The sequence below is a fragment of the Canis lupus genome, unplaced genomic scaffold (assembly GCF_011100685.1).
Source record: "Canis lupus familiaris isolate Mischka breed German Shepherd unplaced genomic scaffold, alternate assembly UU_Cfam_GSD_1.0 chrUn_S92H251, whole genome shotgun sequence".
In the NCBI taxonomy this organism is placed as follows: Eukaryota; Metazoa; Chordata; class Mammalia; order Carnivora; family Canidae; genus Canis; species Canis lupus.
The window spans coordinates 1-20,633 of record NW_023331895.1 but is presented as its reverse complement, the minus strand read 5'-3'; the positions used below and the strand labels follow the sequence as shown (position 1 = coordinate 20,633).

The 20,633-nt window shown below is 41.7% G+C and overlaps 1 protein-coding gene across 1 annotated transcript; it reads left to right on the top strand.

Moving 5' to 3' along the window:
- The first annotated feature begins 5,444 nt into the window (after positions 1-5,444).
- LOC119879495 (cytochrome P450 3A12-like) lies at positions 5,445-15,844 on the top strand. The gene is made up of 4 exons (XM_038589744.1): positions 5,445-5,717; positions 10,985-11,078; positions 13,183-13,235; positions 15,686-15,844. The coding sequence occupies exons 1-4, from the start codon at positions 5,647-5,649 to the stop codon at positions 15,804-15,806; spliced, it is 339 nt and encodes a 112-aa protein (XP_038445672.1). The 5' UTR covers positions 5,445-5,646; the 3' UTR covers positions 15,807-15,844.
- Positions 15,845-20,633: the final 4,789 nt, after the last annotated feature.

Genomic DNA, 20,633 nt, shown 5'->3' with positions numbered 1-20,633 from the left:
GTGCCTCACTCTTTCTGATCTCTTTCTGATGTTCTCCCTCATTTTGGCAGAGACTTCCTGTTGTTTTCAGAAGAATGATGCAGAGAAGTAAATTTTTCCTAAGTATGTGCATGTCTGAATATATCTCTGCTCTACTCACTTACTTGATGGATGATTTGAGTATAGACTTTTAGGTGGGCTGGAATTTTCTCTGTGAACTTGAAGACATAGAGACTTGTATCTAGTATCACTGTTGAGAAGATCAGTGCCCTTCTGGTTTCTGATTCTTTGCATGGGACCTGTGTCTTGCTCTCCTCACTCTCTCTGCAAACATTTGGAATCTTCTTTTTGTCCTTGGTGTTCTGAAAGTTCATGAGGTGTGCCTTCGTGTTTCTCCTGTCATGCATTATTCTAGGCAGAGCTATCAAAGAGTTTTTTTTTAATTAATACATTTTTTTTTTCAGAGAGAGAAAGAGAGTGAGAAAGAGAATCCCAAGCAAACTCCCTGCTGAGTGCCAGGCTTGACTGAGGGCTCAGTTCCACGACCCTGAGATGGCAACTGAGCCAAAACCAAGAGTCAGAAACTGAATTGACTGAGCCACCCAGGGGCCCACAAGAGGCCTTTCTGCAATGATGCAATGTTCTCTATGTGTCTTATCCAATATGGTTGCCTCCAGCTGCATGAGGCTATGGCACACTTGAAATGTGGCCAGTGTGGTGGAGGAACTGCATTTCTGATTTCATATAGTTTTAACAAATTTATATCTAAATGTAATTTGCCCCATGTGTCCTGGAGCTGTATATTGGACAACGCTGTATATTGACCTTTCTTTCTGGAGACTGTGCTTGAGTCCAGAGATAGTTTCTTGTCTCCTACTTTAATTTTTGTGTTTTTTCTTTCTTTCTTCTTCTTTCTTCTTCTTTCTTTCTAGGGAGGGCGGGGAGGAGGCGAGGAGGGGGCGGGGGGGGGGGGAGGAGGAGGGTGAGGGGGGACGGCGGGAGGGGAGAGAGTGGGGAGGAGGGAGGAGGGAGGGAGGGAGGGAGGGGGGGGGAGGAGGGGGAGGGGGGAGGGGGGAGGAGGAGGTGGAGGAGGGAGGGCGGATGACGGAGAGGCGGGAGGGGAGGATGGGAGGGAGGGAGGGAGGAGGGGAGGTTCGTGGCGGGGGTATGGTGGGGGGGGACGAGTGGGAGTAGGAGCGCGGAGGGAATTACGTGGAAGGAGTCTTATTAGTCTCTTCGTCTCTTTCTTTCTTCTTTATTTCTCTTAGTCTCATTCTTAGTTATTCCGGCCTTCATTCTTTCTGGCTTTTTTTTTTTTCTTTCTTTCTTCTTTCTTTCTTTCTTTCTTTTTCTTTTTCTTTTTGAGAGACAAAGAGAGAACAGCATGAAAGCAGTAAGGGGGAGGGCAGCGGGAGGAATGAGGAGATAATCCCAAGCAGGTCCATGCCATCGGGGAAGCCAGACATGGGCTTGATCTCACACACCCTGACCGATGCATGACCTGAGCCAAAATTCAAGTCGCGACACTAACAGTCAGAGTCCACTTAAGGCCGTTCCCGTGTTCTAATTGTGTTCTATTCTTGTCTGGAAACTGCTATTGTCACTAACTCCTATTGGTGGAACTCCTGGAATTATTCCCTAGGTTTCTCCCTCTCGTTGTTTTTTTGTACTGAAATACTCACATTAAGTTCACCTAGTAAACGTGTCTTTATTTAAATGTTGGTATTTTAACCCTTATTGATTTAATATTGACTTTAAAAATATTGTATTCAAATCAAGTGTATCATATATATGATTAGTTAGATTTTGGCAATTTGGCCCTCAAGTGGAATGCTTCACTCTCCCTCTCTTGTCCTGATTCTACCTGGAAGTCCCAACTAAATTTTATAAACACATTGTATTTGTAAGGAAGATATGAGCTCTCCTTACTGCTGCTGTTTGTTTTTTTAGGGTTTTAGCTTTTATTGAACTATAACGCACTCTACTCTACTTAGGGAACCATTTAGAGACAAATTCTTCCCACCAGAAGGAGGACAAGTGAGTTCTCATCCTATGGTGTTATATCCCATGAGGGTAGAGAGAAGTGAGGTGTGATGGTCCTGTTCCTCTCCCTGTTTACACAGCTGGATAAACACTGCAGGCTCCAATTAGAATCCATGATGAAGTCTCTAAACATATACAACCTCAATACCTCTCATAGACAAGAGGTAAGAACCATTTAAGCACAACCACTAAGAAGGAAAAGAGTAAGCAGTCCACATCCAGCAAACTCTAAACCTTTTATTATGTTTGAACTAAAACTTGAACTCATGTCACCTCTTCCTGCTGAAACAGACTACATTGCATAATTTAGGGTTACTCTATAACTCTTGTCCTCTGTCAGCCATGTGTTGAACTGTTTATGAGTTCATACTGAATGAACATTTCTAAAGGGCCAGTGAGGGTCAGGTATTTGGCTGGACAAAGTCACCAATATAACAAATACCATTACTTTTTTTTTTAAAAGATTTTATTTATTTATTCTTGAGAGACAAAGAGAGACAGAGAGAGAGAGAGAGAGAGAGAGAGGCAGAGACACAGGCAGAAGGAGAAGCAGGCTCCCTGCAGGGAGCCCAATGTGGGACTTGATCCTGGGTATCCAGGATCATGCCCCAGGCCGAAGGTGGTGCTAAACTGCTGAGCCACCTGGGCTGCCCACAAATACCATTACTTTATAGCAGGTTTTGATTTATAGCTCAGTAGTTGTGTGGTTATTTGTTTAGTGTCTCTCATCCTTTTAGAGTGTTGGGTTTATTAGACAAGAATTTTGACTTTTTAACATTTAGTGCTGGGCCCATGGATTTACTGCAGCAGATGTAGAGCCCAATCAACATCTAATGACAATGGAGCCCACCTCCTCCAATGCTGGGACTGTCCACAGATCACCACTTCCACACCAAAGTACAGGACCCAGCCACCAAAACTCAGATACCACCTAGGTATCGAAAATTGACAAAGTCAAGTTTGGCCTTACTGGGAAGAATGGGAGCTTGACAGCTTAAGAACAGACACAGAATCTTTCTTTTTTGCACATTTTGCACACTCAAGATTATGATCTGTGCAATTTGAATTTAATGCACAAATCATTCCAGAGCAACACTGGCTCCTGTGCTGTGAGCAGTTCTCTTTTGGTCAGTAGAAATCAGGTCCAGATTCTGAGAAGAGGTGCCGCATGGGCTCAAGATATAAAGGGATGGGAATATTAGATGGCCAGGGCCCTAAGATTTCTCTGAGTGGTATTTGAGATTCAGTTTTGTCCAGTACCTAGGGAAACTGAGAAAGCAGATAAATCCTTCACTGTTAAGGAGGGAGGATAGTTATTTTTCCTTGGCTGTACTATAATTATGTTAGATTCTTCTAATTTCAACCTGAATGATGTCTGGGTCTTAGTTATATGTTTACCCATGAATTTATTATGTTATTTTTTAGAAGATTTTATTAATTTATTCATGAGAGACATAGAGTGAGAGACAGAGCCATAGGCAGAGGGAGATGCAAGCTCCCTGCGAGGAGCCTGATGGGGGACTCGATCTCAAGACCCCGGGATCATGACCTGAGCCAAAGGCAGGTGCTCAACCACTGAGCCACGCAGGTGCCCCCTACCCCATGAATTTAGAGCAGAGTATGGAAAGTACATGATGAGAGTATTAGTATAGGAAGGAGTAGATGACAGCCATGGGGTGCGTGGGGTATTCTTCCAACACACAGTGTCTTCCTTCACACATTCTGCAGGGCTCTGAGAATGCAAATATCATCATGTCAGGTGTCCCCTTCTGGAGAAGAATGGGACACAAAGTTCATGCTTCTATTATTTCCCCGTGTAGACAAGGGCATATGCATTGGTTCAGTGCCAGCTGAATTTTAGTCCCTAGCAATGACGAGCATATCACTGCAGGGACAGGTTCCAAGCAGCTAGATCAGAACCAGAGGTAAATAGGGCAGGTAGATGCTCATATTAGGCTTAGTTACAAATCATCATAGTGGAGCATGGGTTTTGGAGCATATTAGTTTCCGCAGAGGTTTGGTTTCCAAGTAAAATAAGAAAGGCTTTGTGCTTATGTGAAGGAATTAAGTTGTCCAGATTATCAGATGACAGGAATCTTCCCTTGTTTGCATGTATTCTGTGTACTCTGCTGGGGAACATAGGGAGGCAGATCCCACCCAACAATACCCTTACTACCATCTTGACTAGCATCTGTCTTTCCTGCTGATGTGAGGCGGAGTCCTTTGTCCTGGAAGACCCACAAGATAGCTGCTGTTCAGGTCACCGTGGAGGTAGGAACACAAATTTAACCACTTTGCTGTTGCAGCCTGGATCTCACTATTTATGTAGTGACCCTTACCAGGGAAGGGCAAGCATTGAATACTGATGTTTCAGAGCCCAGGAGACTTTCCAGTCTCTCTTCATGTTTGCTTATTTACAATTTGTTCTTGTGATCAATGGGTTGTTGGAAAGCTCATTGCAGTCACTGAGTCTCAGTTGCCACATCTATAAACAGGGAATATCATGACCCTATTGAATGGTGCCCAGTGAAGGCACCAAAAGGGGCAGAAATATTTCAGAATTCCTGGGACTTTCTCTCCTACTTTTCCTGGGTCCCATTGTTACTATTCAAGCTTGCAGCCACTTCTTTCTTAATTATCTATTTGTAGGGCTGTGTTGTCCCAGGGATTCCAGAGTCATGCCACATAATCCACAGTTTCTCAGGCCATGCAGACACAGAACATGGGTCAGAGTGATGATAATGAGCAGGTGCAATTTCCAGATGCTATGTTCTCAGATCTCTCCCATCAGGAATGTGGCCTGGTCACCAATGATCCACATGGAAAGGACACAGGGAACCTAGCAGTTTCACCTCTACCAACTCAACTCTACCAACTTTTCTGGGTAACTTCTGAGCATACAGCACTTTGCAGGTGACTAGGGACATAATGTCGATGAACACCCAGACTGCACCCTTGAGAAGCTCTCTATCTGTAAAGCAAATAGGTGTGAGACCATAATGGGGCTCAAAGGTAGAAAGGGTAGCAATAGAACTGGGGTTGGGGTAATAGGAATTTCCCAGAGAAGGAAGTGCTTATGTCTGTTCAAGTAAGTTGGTGACGAAGGACTCTAACAGAGGGGATTCCATTGGAACCGGGTGGGAGGATGAGTAGGATCCTTGTAGGGGGCACAGGAGCATTTGTAGGCAGAGGAAAGTACATGGGTAAAGATGTGTAGACCTAGCTTGTTTGAAGGATTTCAAATATTTAGGGGTGCAGGGAACCATGGTGACAAGGACAGGTTAGAGGGTTAAGGACAGTGATTTTAATGAGTTTCTGTAACCTTTGAGATTACTGATGACACTGAGTTGTTTATTGATTTCCACAGAGTATGAACTCATGGGAGATCAAAATGGAATTGTTTACCTTACTTTGCCAATGCTCATGGCTGGGGGGTTGCCTGCTGGTGGAGCACATGTCACCCTTCTGGTGGCTGTAGCTCCAGCCCTGCCCCCTTTCTGTATATATATATTCCAGTCTCACTGAATCCCCACAAGTGGGAATGAAGCTCTGCACAAAAGGCCAGCAAAGACTAGCACACACCGCTGAGTGAAAGTACAGAGAATTCACAGAGGACGAGTGGTCATGGACTTGATCCCAAGCTTTTCCACAGAAACCTGGCTTCTTCTGGCTATCAGCCTGGTGCTCCTCTATCTGTGAGTAACTTTCCAGGCTCATTGCCTCTGTATCCTTGATTTGGGTTGCTAACTAGCCTCTACCCTGTTTTCCTTTTCTGTTTTGAAGATCAAAAGTGTTAACAAAGGGGATGTAGCTTGTGTTGAATGCTTCATACATACTAGGAACACGTAAGAGGTTGTTATTGGCCTTACCAAATCTGCTGAAAAAGTGCTCCCCACACTGGACTCCAACTTCTGTAACTAGAAGGTAGAGTGATATTTCCTCCTAGGGATGATCTTCTGATTGCCTATATATTGGGACCTGGTTTAATTAAGTAGAATTTGGCTGAGGCACGGTAAAATCAACAGGTCCCTGTGCTCTGGGGTCCTCATCCCTTTTCCAAGCTGTGACGATTCTGGAGGTAGAGGGAGTGACTTAGGTCTTTGTCTTACTATCTTCACCTTCTCCTTTCTGTCTGTTATAAGAGACATTATAGAAGAATTGGGCTTGTGTCACTCATGTGGCTCCTGCTCCCCTCACTCCACCACCAGGCATCATATACACAAGGCACCTGGTGCAACCAGTCTTTGGGGGAGGAGGGCTGAGGATGTCTCATCTTCTTCTTCCCAAAGGTCTCTTCCCTCTTTTCTGCCCTTCTACTTACCATTCCCCACCCCTACCCCCCATAATATACAGTACTCCTTACCCCTAAATGAGCATCTTTACAGCTGAGGAGACTTGGCAGATTTCTTAAAATGTTATTCATTTCAACTTTTCCTTCTAGTCTCTGGGAGGGTTAACATCAGTATAGAGATTTCTTTACCCCCAATATGAAATCTGCCAGTAGCCACAAGAAAGAGCCCTGAAAGCCAATTTGGATTTTAAATATGTTTTTGCCTTTATATTACAATACTGGAGGAGGAATCCAAACATCTAGCATATGAATTCCTTTCAGTGGTGGGATTACCAGCATCATGGAGCAGTTTGGGAAAGACTGAGTTTCACAGTGTGGGTAGGGACGGACCGTCCATGTCACGTTTCACCTCTGTTTCAAGTTCACTTTCTTTAACAATAGGAAATCATGAGGACAAGAACATAGAACATGAAAACCTCATTTTCATTTCCTGAGAGAAAGGTTAGGATTTCCTGGTGCTATGGCAACACATTTTTTGTGTGATGACGTTTAAGATTAATTCATGTGGTTTATTTTTTTTAAAAGATTCTATCTATTTATTCATGAGAGGCAGAGAGAGAGACACACACACACACACACACAGAGGCTGAGACACAGGCAGGGGGAGAAGCAGGCTCCATGCAGGGGGCCCGATGTGGGACTTGATCCTGGGTCTCCAGGATCAGGCTCTGGGCCGAAGGCGGTGCTAAACCGCTAAGCCACCCGTGCTGCCCAGTTCATGTGGTTTAATCTCATTCTATTTAATTATAGATTTTTTCTGACATAAGACGCTTTCCAGCATGTTCTTTCTGAAAGATACAAGAGGGCTATTGGTTCAGCCTTTACTACAAAGGAGTGTAAATAACCTACATCTTCTAGAGTGATGTTGAGGATATGAAATTAGTGTACACACACGTAGTTCTGCGATATAGGTCATATATATTTTTAAATACATGTGAACGGGAGGTTATTTTAACCTCTCAGCACAGGGGGGTAGCGAGACTGAGCCAGTACTGATGTGAGAGGCATCCAGGTAGGACTGGGGATGGAGCGGGAGAATATTCTTTCCTCAGAGCAGATCTCCCAGAGATTCTTTTTGATCCTGGTCCCACAGGATCGTTGATGTGGTCATCAATGGACCACAGGGTTAGCATCTCATCTGCTTGCAGCCAGTTGTCAGGGTTACCATGTAAGTCATAAGTCACAGTGTGTGTGGTCTGTCTGGCAGTGGGGCTGTCACTGGATACTGTCATCACCAGGTAAACAACACTGTAGACTTAGAAGACACTGGTGTAGCCAAGATTCAGTAGCTGTAGACAGTGCCCTCTGCATTCAATGCAACGTAAAGGCAATAAAAATGAGTGGCTTTATTTTAACCCTTTCATTTGTACCAAAAGCAATATTAATCTACCGAGAAGAGGGAAGCTGGAAAGAATCAGAAAAATTTTCCTGGCCTATCCTCCATGACATATGGTGCCATGTGGGTCTAGACACTAGACAAGATCTTTCCTTGGGACACATCACGCACTAGTTTTGCCTCAATTGGGAGCTCATGTAGGAAACAAAACAGGAACCGATTTGTTGTGGTGGTGATGGCAAGGAAGGAATGGAGGTGAGACTGAGGCTACCCCGTCTCCTGGCAGTTGGTGCTCCTGTGTCCAACTGTTCTGGAGGAAGGATCCAAACACCCAGCTGGGCCCAGCTGAGGTGCCTCTGCTGATCCCTTAATGCAGTTTTGGAGTTTTATTTGATTATATAAGAGTTGCTGGATTTGTACAGAATATCTGGAATTTCTACTGCCTTAAAGGCTAACCTCCAGAAAAGAGAGAAGGTCTTCATTCCAATTAAAAATAACATTTTATTAATAGTGAAAGGGAATGAAACTAGACCACTCTCTTTCACCATACACAAAGATAAACTCAAAATGGATGAAAGATCTAAATGTGAGACAAGATTCCATCAAAATCCTAGAGGAGAACACAGGCAACACCCTTTTTGAACTCAGCCACAGTAACTTCTTGCAAGATACATCCACGAAGGCAAAAGAAACAAAAGCAAAAATGAACTATTGGGACTTCATCAAGATAAGAAGCTTTTGCACAGCAAAGGATACAGTCAACAAAACTAAAAGACAACCTACAGAATGGGAGAAGATATTTGCAAAAGACGTATCAGATGAAGGGCTAGTTTCCAAGATCTATAAAGAACTCCTTAAACTCAACACCAAATAAACAAACAATCCAATCATGAAATGGGCAAAAGACATGAAGAGAAATCTCACAGAGAAAGACATAGACATGGCCAACACGCACATGAGAAAATGCTCCGCATCACTGGCCATCAGGGAAATACAAATCAAAACCACAATGAGATACCGCCTCACACCAGTGAGAATGGGGAAAATTAACAAGGCAGGAAACCACAAATGTTGGAGAGGATGCAGAGAAAAGGGAACCCTCTTACACTGTTGGTGGCAATGTGAACTGGTGCAGCCACTCTGGAAAACTGTGTGAAGGTTCCTCAAAGAGTTAAAAATAGACCTGCCCTATGACCCAGCAATTGCACTGTTGGGGATTTACCCCAAAGATTCAGATGCAATGAAACGCCGGGACACCTGCACCCTGATGTTTCTAGCAGCAATGTCCACAATAGCCAAACTGTGGAAGGAGCCTCGGTATCCATTGAAAGATGAATGGGTAAAGAAGATGTGGTTTATGTATACAATGGAATATTCCTCAGCCATTAGAAATGACAAATACCCACCATTTGTTTCAACGAGGATGGAACTGGAGGGTATTATGCTGAGTGAAGTAAGTCAATCGGAGAAGGACAAACAGTGTATGTTCTCATTCATTTGGGGAATATAAATAATAGTGAAAGGGAATATAAGGGAAGGGAGAAGAAATGTGTGGGAAATATCAGAAAGGGAGACAGAACATAAAGACTCCTAACTCTGGGAAAGGAACTAGGGGTGGTGGAAGGGGAGGAGGGCGGGGGGGTGGGGGTGAATGGGTGACGGGCACTGAGGGGGGCACTTGACGGGATGAGCACTGGGTGTTATTCTGTATGTTGGTAAATTGAACACCAATAAAAAATAAATTTATTATTAAAAAAATAGTGAAAGGGAATAGAAAGGAAGGGAGAAGAAATGTGTGGGAAATATCAGAATGGGAGACAGAACATAAAGACTCCTAACTCTGGGAAATGAACTAGGGGTGGTGGAAGGGGAGGAGGGCGGGGGGTGGGGGTGAATGGGTGACGGGCACTGAGGGGGGCACTTGACGGGATGAGTACTGGGTGTTATTCTATATGTTGGCAAATTGAACACCAATAAAAAATAAATTTATTATAAAAAATGAATAAATAAAATCTTTAAAAAAATAACATTTGTCATTACTAATTTTTGTTGTATAGCATGTATTCTGCTGTCCACTGGAGGTATCAGGACTTTGGAAAACCCTCTTGTAGCTGAAATCACATATAGGCTTGTTGAACCATTTCTACTCATCATCCTTTCCCACCATACTTTCTTATTTTGCCTTATGGGGTTAGTCTTGTAGGCCTAGCAGGTTAATGGGTAAAATGGTTTCTGGCAATGTCTTCCCTCAGCCTCTCTTCTTCTTCCATGCTGTCATTTCTCAGCAACACCTAATCACATGAAAGATGATTGTAGGCAAACCTGCCATAGGAAGCACCATCCATAATGGGTTTCTGAGATAGTTGACACACAGATTCAGTAAACTAACTGCTATGTGAGTAACCATCTTGAAAAGAAAATGAGTGTACCTGGGAGTGTGCTGAGCAGGTGAGTATCACAGATTGAAGGACCTGATGCCACGATGGGAAGAATGGTTTGGAAGTGGATTGTTTCCTTACCGATTCTTTTATATGGAATCATTTAGGGCACATATTTGTCAGTCCCCCTTCTCTGTAGCTCAAGAGAACCAGAGTGCCTGACAACAGAGACTTGGGTAGAGCTAAAAGTATCTCACTTTTCTATGAGGTCGGTGGAGCCTTGGACACAGTTTTCATTGTATAGAAATGACAAGAGTGTCATTGCTCAAAGTGTCTCAGTGAAGAGATAATTAAGAAGGACCAGATCTCACACAGTGATAGGTCCTACAAGGAAGGAAAATCACAGAAGTCTTTGAGCAAGCTGTATCAACATTTTCACAGTAGGCTCTTATGAACATTCTATCACTGAGTGAATATAATTAAGCAAAATATCATCTTTGGAGCAGAAAGAATTTTTTTCTCTTCCACTCTAGAGAAAGTTATGGAAGAATCATTTATTAAATAAGCATGAGTGAAATTCCTGGAAGAAGTTGGCATAAACCTTTTAGGAACCTTTTCCACACTCAAGTGTTGAAACACTTATCAAATCTTCACTTTAGGATTGTGACTATGAAGCTTTCAGCTGCTCTTAGCTAATTATCCTGTTCCGTGAGTCTTATAGTGAAGGTGGCAAAGGAGATGATGAATAAGTGTATTACTGTCATTGAAATTGCTATCATTATTTCTTGCCTGCGTGTTACCTCCCTCCCTTGCCTGTCCCAGTTCTCTGTCAATGACTGGCTAGCTCCAGCATCTATTCCACCATCCCTGTGACCTGGCTTTCTTTTCACTTTGTAGGTATGGGACCTACACACATGGGATTTTTAGGAAGCTGGGAATTCCTGGGCCAACACCTCTGCCTTTTGTGGGAACTGCTCTGGGCTACCGTAATGTAAGTGTTTGATCTCCCTCTTTTTCTTCTTGTGGTTGCAAATCACAGCTTAGTTTCATAATAAAAATGCTCCTCCTCATGAGGAAGTGCTTAGGTTTCAGACTTCCCATAAATGGTGTCAGTGGCTGCACACAGTACATGGCTAGTTCTACCCCAGGGCATTATTGTTTGTTGTTCTGAGCCTCAGGTTTTGCCACAGTGGGCAGCCCAGTTCTCTGGCTAATTCAACACGGAACTTGACATTCGAGCTTGTTAGCATTGTGAAGAGGCTTTTTGTTTCTGGCAGGTACAGATTCCTAGGAGAGCATAATCATACTGTATGAGAAGAAAAGCATCAAGGGGGTCCATGCTAGTGGTCCACTAAGCTGTAGGCCAGAGTGAGACCTTTATGTTCACCGTACAAGCTCTGGGTAGCCTTTTGTTTTCCTGGATAGCTCTGGAACTTCGGGTTATTGGGAAGCCCAAGATTCACCTTTGGGGAATTTGCACATCGTTGAATTTTCACAAGAATTTCCAAGCCTCTGCAGTTATTTCCAAGCCCTAACTCTCCTTTTGCTAATGGTGACATCTCTTGGGATTTGAGAGGTTGAACCAGAGATCTCTGCTTTACTTCTCTACCTTCATTGTAGGTAACTTCTGGGTGAGTTGAGGAGGGAGGGAGATTTGGTAAGGGCAGATGGTACTTGTCTTGACCTTGACCCAAAGAATTTAACCTTTGAATGAGTTGTGTGTATATATGTTGTTTTTCATACAAAGGTAGAACCACTTATACAAAATCACCAGAAAAGAAATGCTTTGACAAATTTATTAAGAAGTTAATATACTGAATGGAGTGTACTAGAAGACACACAGACTGATGTTCATAGAGCTGTTGTGGCTAATCCAGCTTTGGTGCCTCATCCAAGGTTCAGGCCCTGCATAGAAGGTTAGGAGCTCACGTCCAGAAGGCCAGCAGGCAGAGTCTCATCTGCAGGCTGCTTTCTGGTGTGGAGTTCTTTTCCCACAGATGTGAGGCTTGTTTCCCAGATCTCAGTTCTCCCTGCTGAGACCCTCGTTGCCCAATTACTGTCTCAGAACTTCCTGGGCTTTTTCTTTCCAAAAAAGCAATAATTTCTTTTCCACTTGCCCTAGATCAATTCCTTAGTACCTATATCCCAAGAGCCACATTTATGGGACCCTGTTTTCATGGTTAAAACATCAAAATCAGGGATCCCTGGGTGGCGCAGCGGTTTGGCGCCTGCCTTTGGCCCAGGGCGCGATCCTGGAGACCCGGGATCAAATCCCACGTCAGGCTCCCGGTGCATGGAGCCTGCTTCTCTCTCTGCCTGTGTCTCTGCCTCTCTCTCTCTCTGTCTGTGACTATAATAAATAAATAAATATTAAAAAAAAAAAACATCAAAATCACAGTTGAAACTTAGGGACAGGAAGTGTCTTGTTTTGTTTTAAGTGATAGAAGTGAAAAGTCATATCAAGGGTTTTAGTTTGTTTTGCCCTTTGTTGAGTGGTGGCATTATCCCCTCTTTCCATGTTGAGATGGTGGACCGGAACGGGATTCCACCTTGTCATTCATTCATTCATCTCTCATTTGTTCAGTCAACAATAGTGTTAGAATTTGTACAACTGCTAGATTAAAAGAGGCCGCTGGTGTCTTAATACCCTAAATCCACTGACATCTCATAGGGCTCATATTGATCAATGAACAGAGTGGTAACTGGGTGTTCAGCGTGTGGAGGCCATGCTCACTTTCCTCAGCTCCCATTTTCCCATGTGGCTCCGAGGTAGTATTTCAGAGGGTTCTGAGATTTAGAGAAAGACACACACAAGCCAAACACATCAGACAGACAGGGGTTACACAGTCCTCAGAGACAGGGTAAGATGTCCAGTATCTACAATACTCATAGAGAATTCAAGAGGGACTTGAAATTCTCTCTTCCAGGATCTCTTCTGTTTTCTTTCCTTTCCTGTAAGATGCCTATAAATCAGAGCTTCCCTCTGCCAGTGGGAGGTAGTAAGCCTTATTTCATGCAATCTAAGTCATATTGGTCCCTGTTACACATAGGGCTTAAACATTTAGGTGAGTAATATGTTTTGTTTCTTCTTGCAGGGTTTTTATGTTTTTGACATGAAATGTTTTAGTAAGTATGGAAGAATGTGGGGGTGAGTATTCTGGAACTTTCTATTGGATAGGCTTGTTGTGATGAGGCCCCCGTGGTGTAGATAGTTTGTTGAGAGCCACTAGGAATGAAGCCTGCTGTGGTAAAGCTTCTGAGTCTCCCTTCCTGAAATCCCATGTGTTACCAGGTGTGCAGGTCTAAGTATGAACCAGACCTAGGGAGTATAGTGTGGTGATGTGATGATCACAGCCAGTGTTGTATCACTCTGCACCTCTTTATCTTCTCTGATCACATCCTCAGAAATCGAATGTCTCTGAGTGGCATGGCCCATAGCAACATGATGGAGCTGAAAGAAGATAGATCTCTGAATCACCCTGGTTCAGCTCCACTGCCCCTTCCTATATTCAGTACTTATCAGCTCTGGATGGATCCAGTCTTACATCTGTAGCCCCAGTTCTGTCCTTAGTACTTGGTTCTCATCTTGGCTGTGGATAAGACCTCCTAGGAGAGCTTGTTAAAAATGCTCTTGTTTTTTTTACAAGAGTAAAAAAGGATTGTTGAGTAATATTCCATTGCATATATGTACCACATCTTCTTTATCCATACATCTGTCAAAGTACATCGTGACTCTTTCCACAGTTTGGCTATTTTTGACATTGCTGCTATGAACATCAGGGTGCAGGTGTCCCAATGTTTCAGAGACAAATACCCACCATTTGCTTCAATGGATGCTTCCAGTGGATGGAACTGGAGGGTATTGTGCTGAGTGAAATAAGCCAATCGGAGAAGGACAATCATCATATAGTTTTTCTCATACATGGAATATAAGAAATAGTGAAAGGATTATAAGGGAAAGGAGGGAAACTGAGTGGGAAAAATTAGAGAGGGAGACAAACCATGAGAGACTCCTAACTCTGGGAAACAAGTAAAGGGTTGAGGAAGAGGAGGTGGAGGGGGGATGGTGATAGGCAATGAGGAGGGCACTTGTTGGGATGAGTACTGGGTGTTATACTATATGTTGGCAAATTGAATTTAAATTAAAGATTAAAAAATGTAAAAATAAAGATTAAAAAATGTAAAAATAAAGATTAAAAAATGTATAAAGAAATGCAGATTCGTTTCCATCCCCAGGAATGCCAAATCTGAAGGATGTGGGCTGGGTCCCAAGAATCTGAATTTAACTGGTAGTGGAAACAATATTAGGGATGAATATAAAGAGTAACACAAAACCACTGTTCCTTGTCCATCCACATGTTTTGAACGAACATGATGAGACAAGGGGAATCACCCAAGACTTATGATCAGGCTGCTGGAAGAGCTGACATAAGTGCCCCCTCAGTAATTTCTATCACTGCATCAACACTAAATGTTGTCTTCACCCCTGAAACCTTCTGAATTTTAGAATGCCATTTGAGATAGTAGCATTTAGTGTAGCGATCTCATCCATTTTAGATGTGATCACAAAACCATTTGAGATTCCTCTGTGATGTCAAAGAAATAACAGGAGACTTGTGGAAAATCTTTCACTATGTTTCAATAAATGCAAATGATTTATAGTGGAAACAAAAGAAATTTTATTTATGGTGTAACTAAGCTTATAATAACCTCATGCTGGTGACAGATTCCTATTAACAGGTAGATCATACTGACAGACAGGAAGTCAGACAGGATTTGGACAGATCACATACAGTCAGCTTTGTGTGAGACATATCCAAAAGTTGGCTTGCCCTAATGCTATGGGTTGTCACCTACATGAAGCCCAAGGAACTTCCACTTGGAACCCACATATATGAAAAAATATAAGCAATAAAAAAGAAATATATCTAAAATGAGTTATATATGTTTTTCTGTGTTTTTAAATTCTATTTTTGTATCAAATTTTTCTGATTTAATGCTCTCAAGGACCTCTCTTAAGATTTAAAATAATATTTCCTTTCAAATGTAACTAGGAAGCATATTTTAGAAAATAGGGCAAGGATATAATTTATAATATTGCCATCGCTTTTTGAGCATTCTAAGTCTTTTCATTTGTAGACACATCTTCCATATGTGTGATTAGTGTGTGCACAATCTTCATCTAATATTCTATCACATGCCTTTCATGTGTTTGATATATCTTCAACATTACAATTTTTAGTGACTGGGTAGGTGGATTCTCCTTTTTTTTTTTTTTTTTCTGTTCCTAGATGATTTACTTGCCTTCAGTTATTTACCAACCTAACTTCCTCTTTAATAATATTTGATAAATTATTTGAAATGCTTGACATAATTCTAAAATATTTGAGATATTTTAAACATAGAAAAAACCGTGGAGAATGGTCCAGGAACTATCCACGTACGCATGTATACTCAATAAATGTTCTAATGTTATTTCTAACCCTAATCTCAGAGAATGGATTAGGTACCATGAGGATAAAAGTCTGGACTGCTAGGCATGGCTGCAGCTGCAAAAACTAACATGTTACGTATAATCACATCTGTTTCCCAACACAGGTTTTATGATGGGCGACAGCCTGTGCTGGCTATCACAGATCCGGACATGATCAAAACAGTACTAGTGAAAGAATGTTATTCTGTCTTCACAAACCGGCGGGTAGGCATGGGTTTATTTTAAATTTACATAGTTATTCATAAAACTTTTATTTTGAAATAAGAATAGATTCACAAGAAGTTGTCACAGGATGTCCCATGTAACCTTCAAGCTGTTTCCTCTAAGGTAAGATCCTGCATAACTATAGTACAAGGTCCAAGTCAAAATTGACATTGGTTCCAGCCACAGAGCTTACTCAGTTGTCAACAGTTTTATATGTACTCATTTGTGTATGTGTGTGTGTGTGTGTGTGCTGCTCTCTGAACATTTATCTTACATGTAGACTTTTGAATCCACCACTCCAAGGATGTTACAGAGCTGTTCCACCCCTGGAACTCTCCTTCTTCCTATTCTTTAATAGGCATGGTGTGTAACTTGTCTTTTCATTGACTCAGAGTCTTCAGCAGAGCAAACACTTCTTAAATTATTTTGATAAGGCTACTTTATCCTTTTTTTTCCTTTTATGGATTGTGACTTAAGCATCAAGTTTGAAAAATCTTCACCTAGCCATAAGTCTCAAGGATTTTCTCCAAGCAAATGTGTTACATTTAAGTATATAGTTTTACGTTTTATATTTATAGTGTAAACTCCTATCTTCTTATGTTTCACATTTAACATTTTGTGTCAATTTTTAGTGTTAATGAGAGATGTGAAGTTTAGGTCAAAGATCTTTGGTTTTGGCCTATGGATGTCTAAGTGCTCCAGCACCATTTGTGAAAAGGCTGTACTTCCTCCATTGAATTGTTTTTCTACCAGTATCAAAACTGAGTTGGGCCTATGTGTGTGTGTACCTATTTTTCATTCTCTTCTGTTCATTGATCTCTGTATCTATCCTTCTACTGGTGCCACCGTCTCTTGATTACCATAGCTATATAGTAAGTCTCAACGTCATGAACAGTGATTCCTCCCATTTTATTTTTGTTGGAATTGTTTTAGGTATTCTAGCTCCTTTGCCTTTCCAAATTTAGAATTAGCCTATCTGTGTTTATATAATATTTGCCAGGATTTTGTAAGACATGATTTAGACCTACCAATCATTTGTGCAAAATCTATGTCTTTACTATGTCATGTCTTTCAATGCACAAACACAATATGTGTTTATTTAGGTTTTCTTTGATTCTTTTCACCAACATTGAGTTCTCAGCACAGGAAAACCATATATATCTTGTTAAATACACATCTCAAGTTCTTTTTCATATTCCTCAAGATTTTCTACATTGACAATTAGGTCACCTGAAATAGGAACACTCCAATTTTTATCTTTCTAATCTGTATGCCTTTTATTTCTTTGTTTTGTCTTATTGCATTAGCTAGGATTCTAGTATGATGTTAAAAATAGGAGTGGTGGGAGTGGACTTTTTTTTGTTCTGAAACCATTTAAACATTTTAATATATATTTTTATAATGGAAACTGTATATATTTAAGCATGATGTTTTTATTTATGTATACATTGTAAAGTGATTATGACAAATGAATTAATACATCAATCACCACTCAGATTTACTTTGTATATGTGTGTCTTGTGTGTGGTAAGAACATGTAAGATCTACTTTTATTTTATTTTTTAAAATCATTTTATTCATTTATTCATGAGATGCACAGAGAGAGGCAGAGGCATAGTCAGAGAGAGAAGCAGGCTCCCCATGGGAAACCTGATGTGGGACTCAATCCCAGGACCCTGGGATCATACCTGAGCCAAAGGCAGACGCTCAACCACTGAGCCACCCTGGTGCCCCTAAGATCTGCTTTTAAAGCAAATTCAAGTATACAGCACATTATTAGTGATTAATATCACCATGCAATATATTCAGTTTCCAGAACTTATTCATCTTATAACTAAAAGTTTGTACTGCTTGATTTCTATCTGTCCTTTGCCCTCCTCCCAGTCTGTGATAATTACCATTCTACCCCCTGGTACTGAGCTTGACTTTATTTTTCTAGATTCCACTTATAAGTGAGATCATGGGACTACCTGTCCCTTCTGTGTCTGGTTTAGTGCTCCTACCCTGTTGTCCATGTTATTCAGGTTCATCCATGTTTGGAAATGGCAAGATTTCCTTCCTTTTTAAGCCTGAGTAATATTTCATTTTCTTTATCCACTCATCTGTCCACTTACATTTAAAGTAGTTATTGGTAGGTAAGTATTTACTATTGTCATTTCATTAATCCAGGTGTTTCATAGATCAATTGTCCCTTCTTTCTATCTTCTCTTGTAATGTCATGGTTTTTTAAAAATAATGACATGCTTTGATTGTTTTCTCTTTATCCTTTCCATATCTACTCTAGATTTTTTGCTTTGCAGTTACCAGGAGGCTTACATAAAACATCTTACATATAACCATCTATTTAAGCTAATAAGAACTTAGCTTTGATTACATTCAAATCTCAATGCTTTTACTCCTTCGCCACCAGTTTTATATTTTTGTTGTCATAATTTACATATTTTTATATTGTGCACAAATTATTTTAGCTAGAGTTTTCAAAATTATTTGTCTTTTAACTTTGCACTAGTCATAAGTGATTTGCATATCTTAATACAATATCACTGTGTTCTGAATTTGACTAATATTTACATTTACTAGTGAGATTTATACTTTAATGTGATTTCATGTTACTAGCAAGTGTCCTTTTTTTTTTTTTTTTTTTGCTTGAAGAATTCCCTTTAGTATTTCTCGTAAGGCAGGTTTAGTCATGATGAATTCTTTTTTTATTTATATATTTTTAAAATATTTTATTTATTTATTCATGGGAGACACGAGAGAGAGAGAGAGAGAGAGAGAGAGAGAGAGAACGGTAGAGACGCAGGCACAGGGAGAAGCAGGCTCATGCAGGGACCCGATGTGGACTCAATCCCGGGACACCAGGATCATGCCCTGGGTGAAAGGCAGTCACTGAACTCCTGAGCCATCCAGGCATCCCTATGATGAGTTCTTTCTACATTTGTTTGTCTGGAAATATCTCTCAGTTCTGAAAGCTCTGTTTTTCTGGGTAAGGTATTCCTTTTTAAATTTTTTTGTTTAAAGGTAATGTATTCTTGATTGATATTTTTTAAAGCACTTTGAATAAATCACTCACTCTCTTCTGGCTTTTCAATATTTCTGTTGATGAATCCACAGATAGCCTCCTGGTGTTACCTCTGTAGGTGATGAGCTCCTTTTCCTCATACTGCTTTCACGATTTTTTCTTAGTCTTTAATTTTTGATTTTAGTTTTATTACAATGTCTTGATGAAGTATTTTTGGGATTAAATCTGATAGGGAACTCTAACCTTCATATCCCAAGATTTCCATATATTTCCCTAGATTTGAGAAGTTTTCAGCCATTGTTCCTTTAAGTCAGCATTCTGCCCCACTTCTTTCTTCTATTAGGGCTCCCATAATGTGAATATTGTTTCACTTTATGGTGTCCTATAAGTCCTGTAGGCTTTTCCCCCAAGTTCTTTCCTTCCCTCCCCGCTCCCCCACTTGGACTGGATAATTTGATGAATAATCCAAGAGGTCATGGTTGGTTCAGCAACTGCATGATCCTTAACAGCAAGTACAGTGGAGGGTTCTTAGTAGCTGCAGGGCCTTCAGCCAACACAACCAGATCCCAGGGCCATGAGACCAGGGAAGGAGAAGAGTGGCACAGAGTTGGTGCAATAGGGCAGCCCTGGTGGCTCAATGGTGGTAGCGCCACCCTCAGCCCTGGATGTGATCCTGGAGACCTGGGATCAAGTCCCACGTCGGGCTCCCTGCATGGAGCTGCTTCTCCCTCTGCCTGTGTCTCTCTGCCTCTCTCTCTCTCTCCCTCCCTCCCTCTCTCTCTTTGTGTGTGTCTCTCATGAATAAATAAATAAAATCTCTTAAAAAAGAGTTGATGCAATGCACACACTCAGCTGTGGGGCTGAAGCAAGCACATACCCCAACAGGGCTGTGGTGAGCAGTGGGGACTGTGACCAACTGTGGGACCCAGGTAACTTTGTGCCTGGGCTTTCTGTGTGCACTCATGTTGCTTTATGGTTAGCCACTACTGTATGCTCAGCAGTGGGGGTTCATGACTGGAGTTTGGACTGGCAGTTTGTAGATATAAAATTCAGGGTTTAGCTGTGGTCTCATGCGCCAGTTCAGTGTAGTGACAGGTGTCAGGCATGGCCTCAGGTACCTGAAAGCTAATGGGCCTGGGATGATGTTGTACATATGCCAAGGCTCCCTTGGTGAGATTCTGAGGCTCAGGGTATAGGTGGTGGCACTGCTGAGGTGACTCAAGGGAGAGTAGATGGAACTAAGCAAGAGTCTGGGGCAGCTGGAGTCTGCAAATGTGAAAACCTGTGGGAATATCAGCAACAACATCTTAGAGGGTACACAGTGCTGGGCTGGCTGTTGGTTCTCAAGCAGTTAAGGCTGCTAGGGTCCTCTGCAGAAAGGACTCAGAGAATCATGGTCACTCATGCCACATGGCTAATGCTGGTAGTCTTGGTCTTCTTTGATCCTAGCCATGTCTAGATGTGTCAGCTCTGCCGATCTCTGGAGGTTTGAAACTAAAGCAGGTCATTTGTATCATGCCTGAAGGGCTGAGTCTAATGTTCTCTCTGCTGTTCCCCAGGACTGGGAAGTATCTCAGGTCAAGGAGTATCTCTCTTGATGCTGAGCAGTGCTGGCCTGGGTCATGGAGTGATGCAGGCAAAATGAAGCTATTTTCTCTACTTTTTTTGTAGTTATCTTCAGGATTTTTTGTATACTTTTTTTTTGGATTCGATTGTTATTGCATAACACCCAGTGCTCATCCTGTCAAGTGCCCCCTCGGTGCTCATCACCCCATCCCCCTGCCCACCTCCCTTTTCACTACCCCTTGTTCGCTTCCCAGAGTTAG

What these genes read in the sequence shown, in the direction of transcription:
- LOC119879495 (XM_038589744.1), top strand. Translation starts at nt 5,647, where the DNA reads ATGGACTTGATCCCAAGCTTTTCCACAGAAACCTGGCTTCTTCTGGCT. An exon ending in AGCCTGGTGCTCCTCTATCT is followed by an intron (nt 5,718 to 10,984) that starts GTGAGTAACTTT and finishes TTCACTTTGTAG; the next exon opens with GTATGGGACCTACACACATG. An exon ending in CTGCTCTGGGCTACCGTAAT is followed by an intron (nt 11,079 to 13,182) that starts GTAAGTGTTTGA and finishes TTCTTCTTGCAG; the next exon opens with GGTTTTTATGTTTTTGACAT.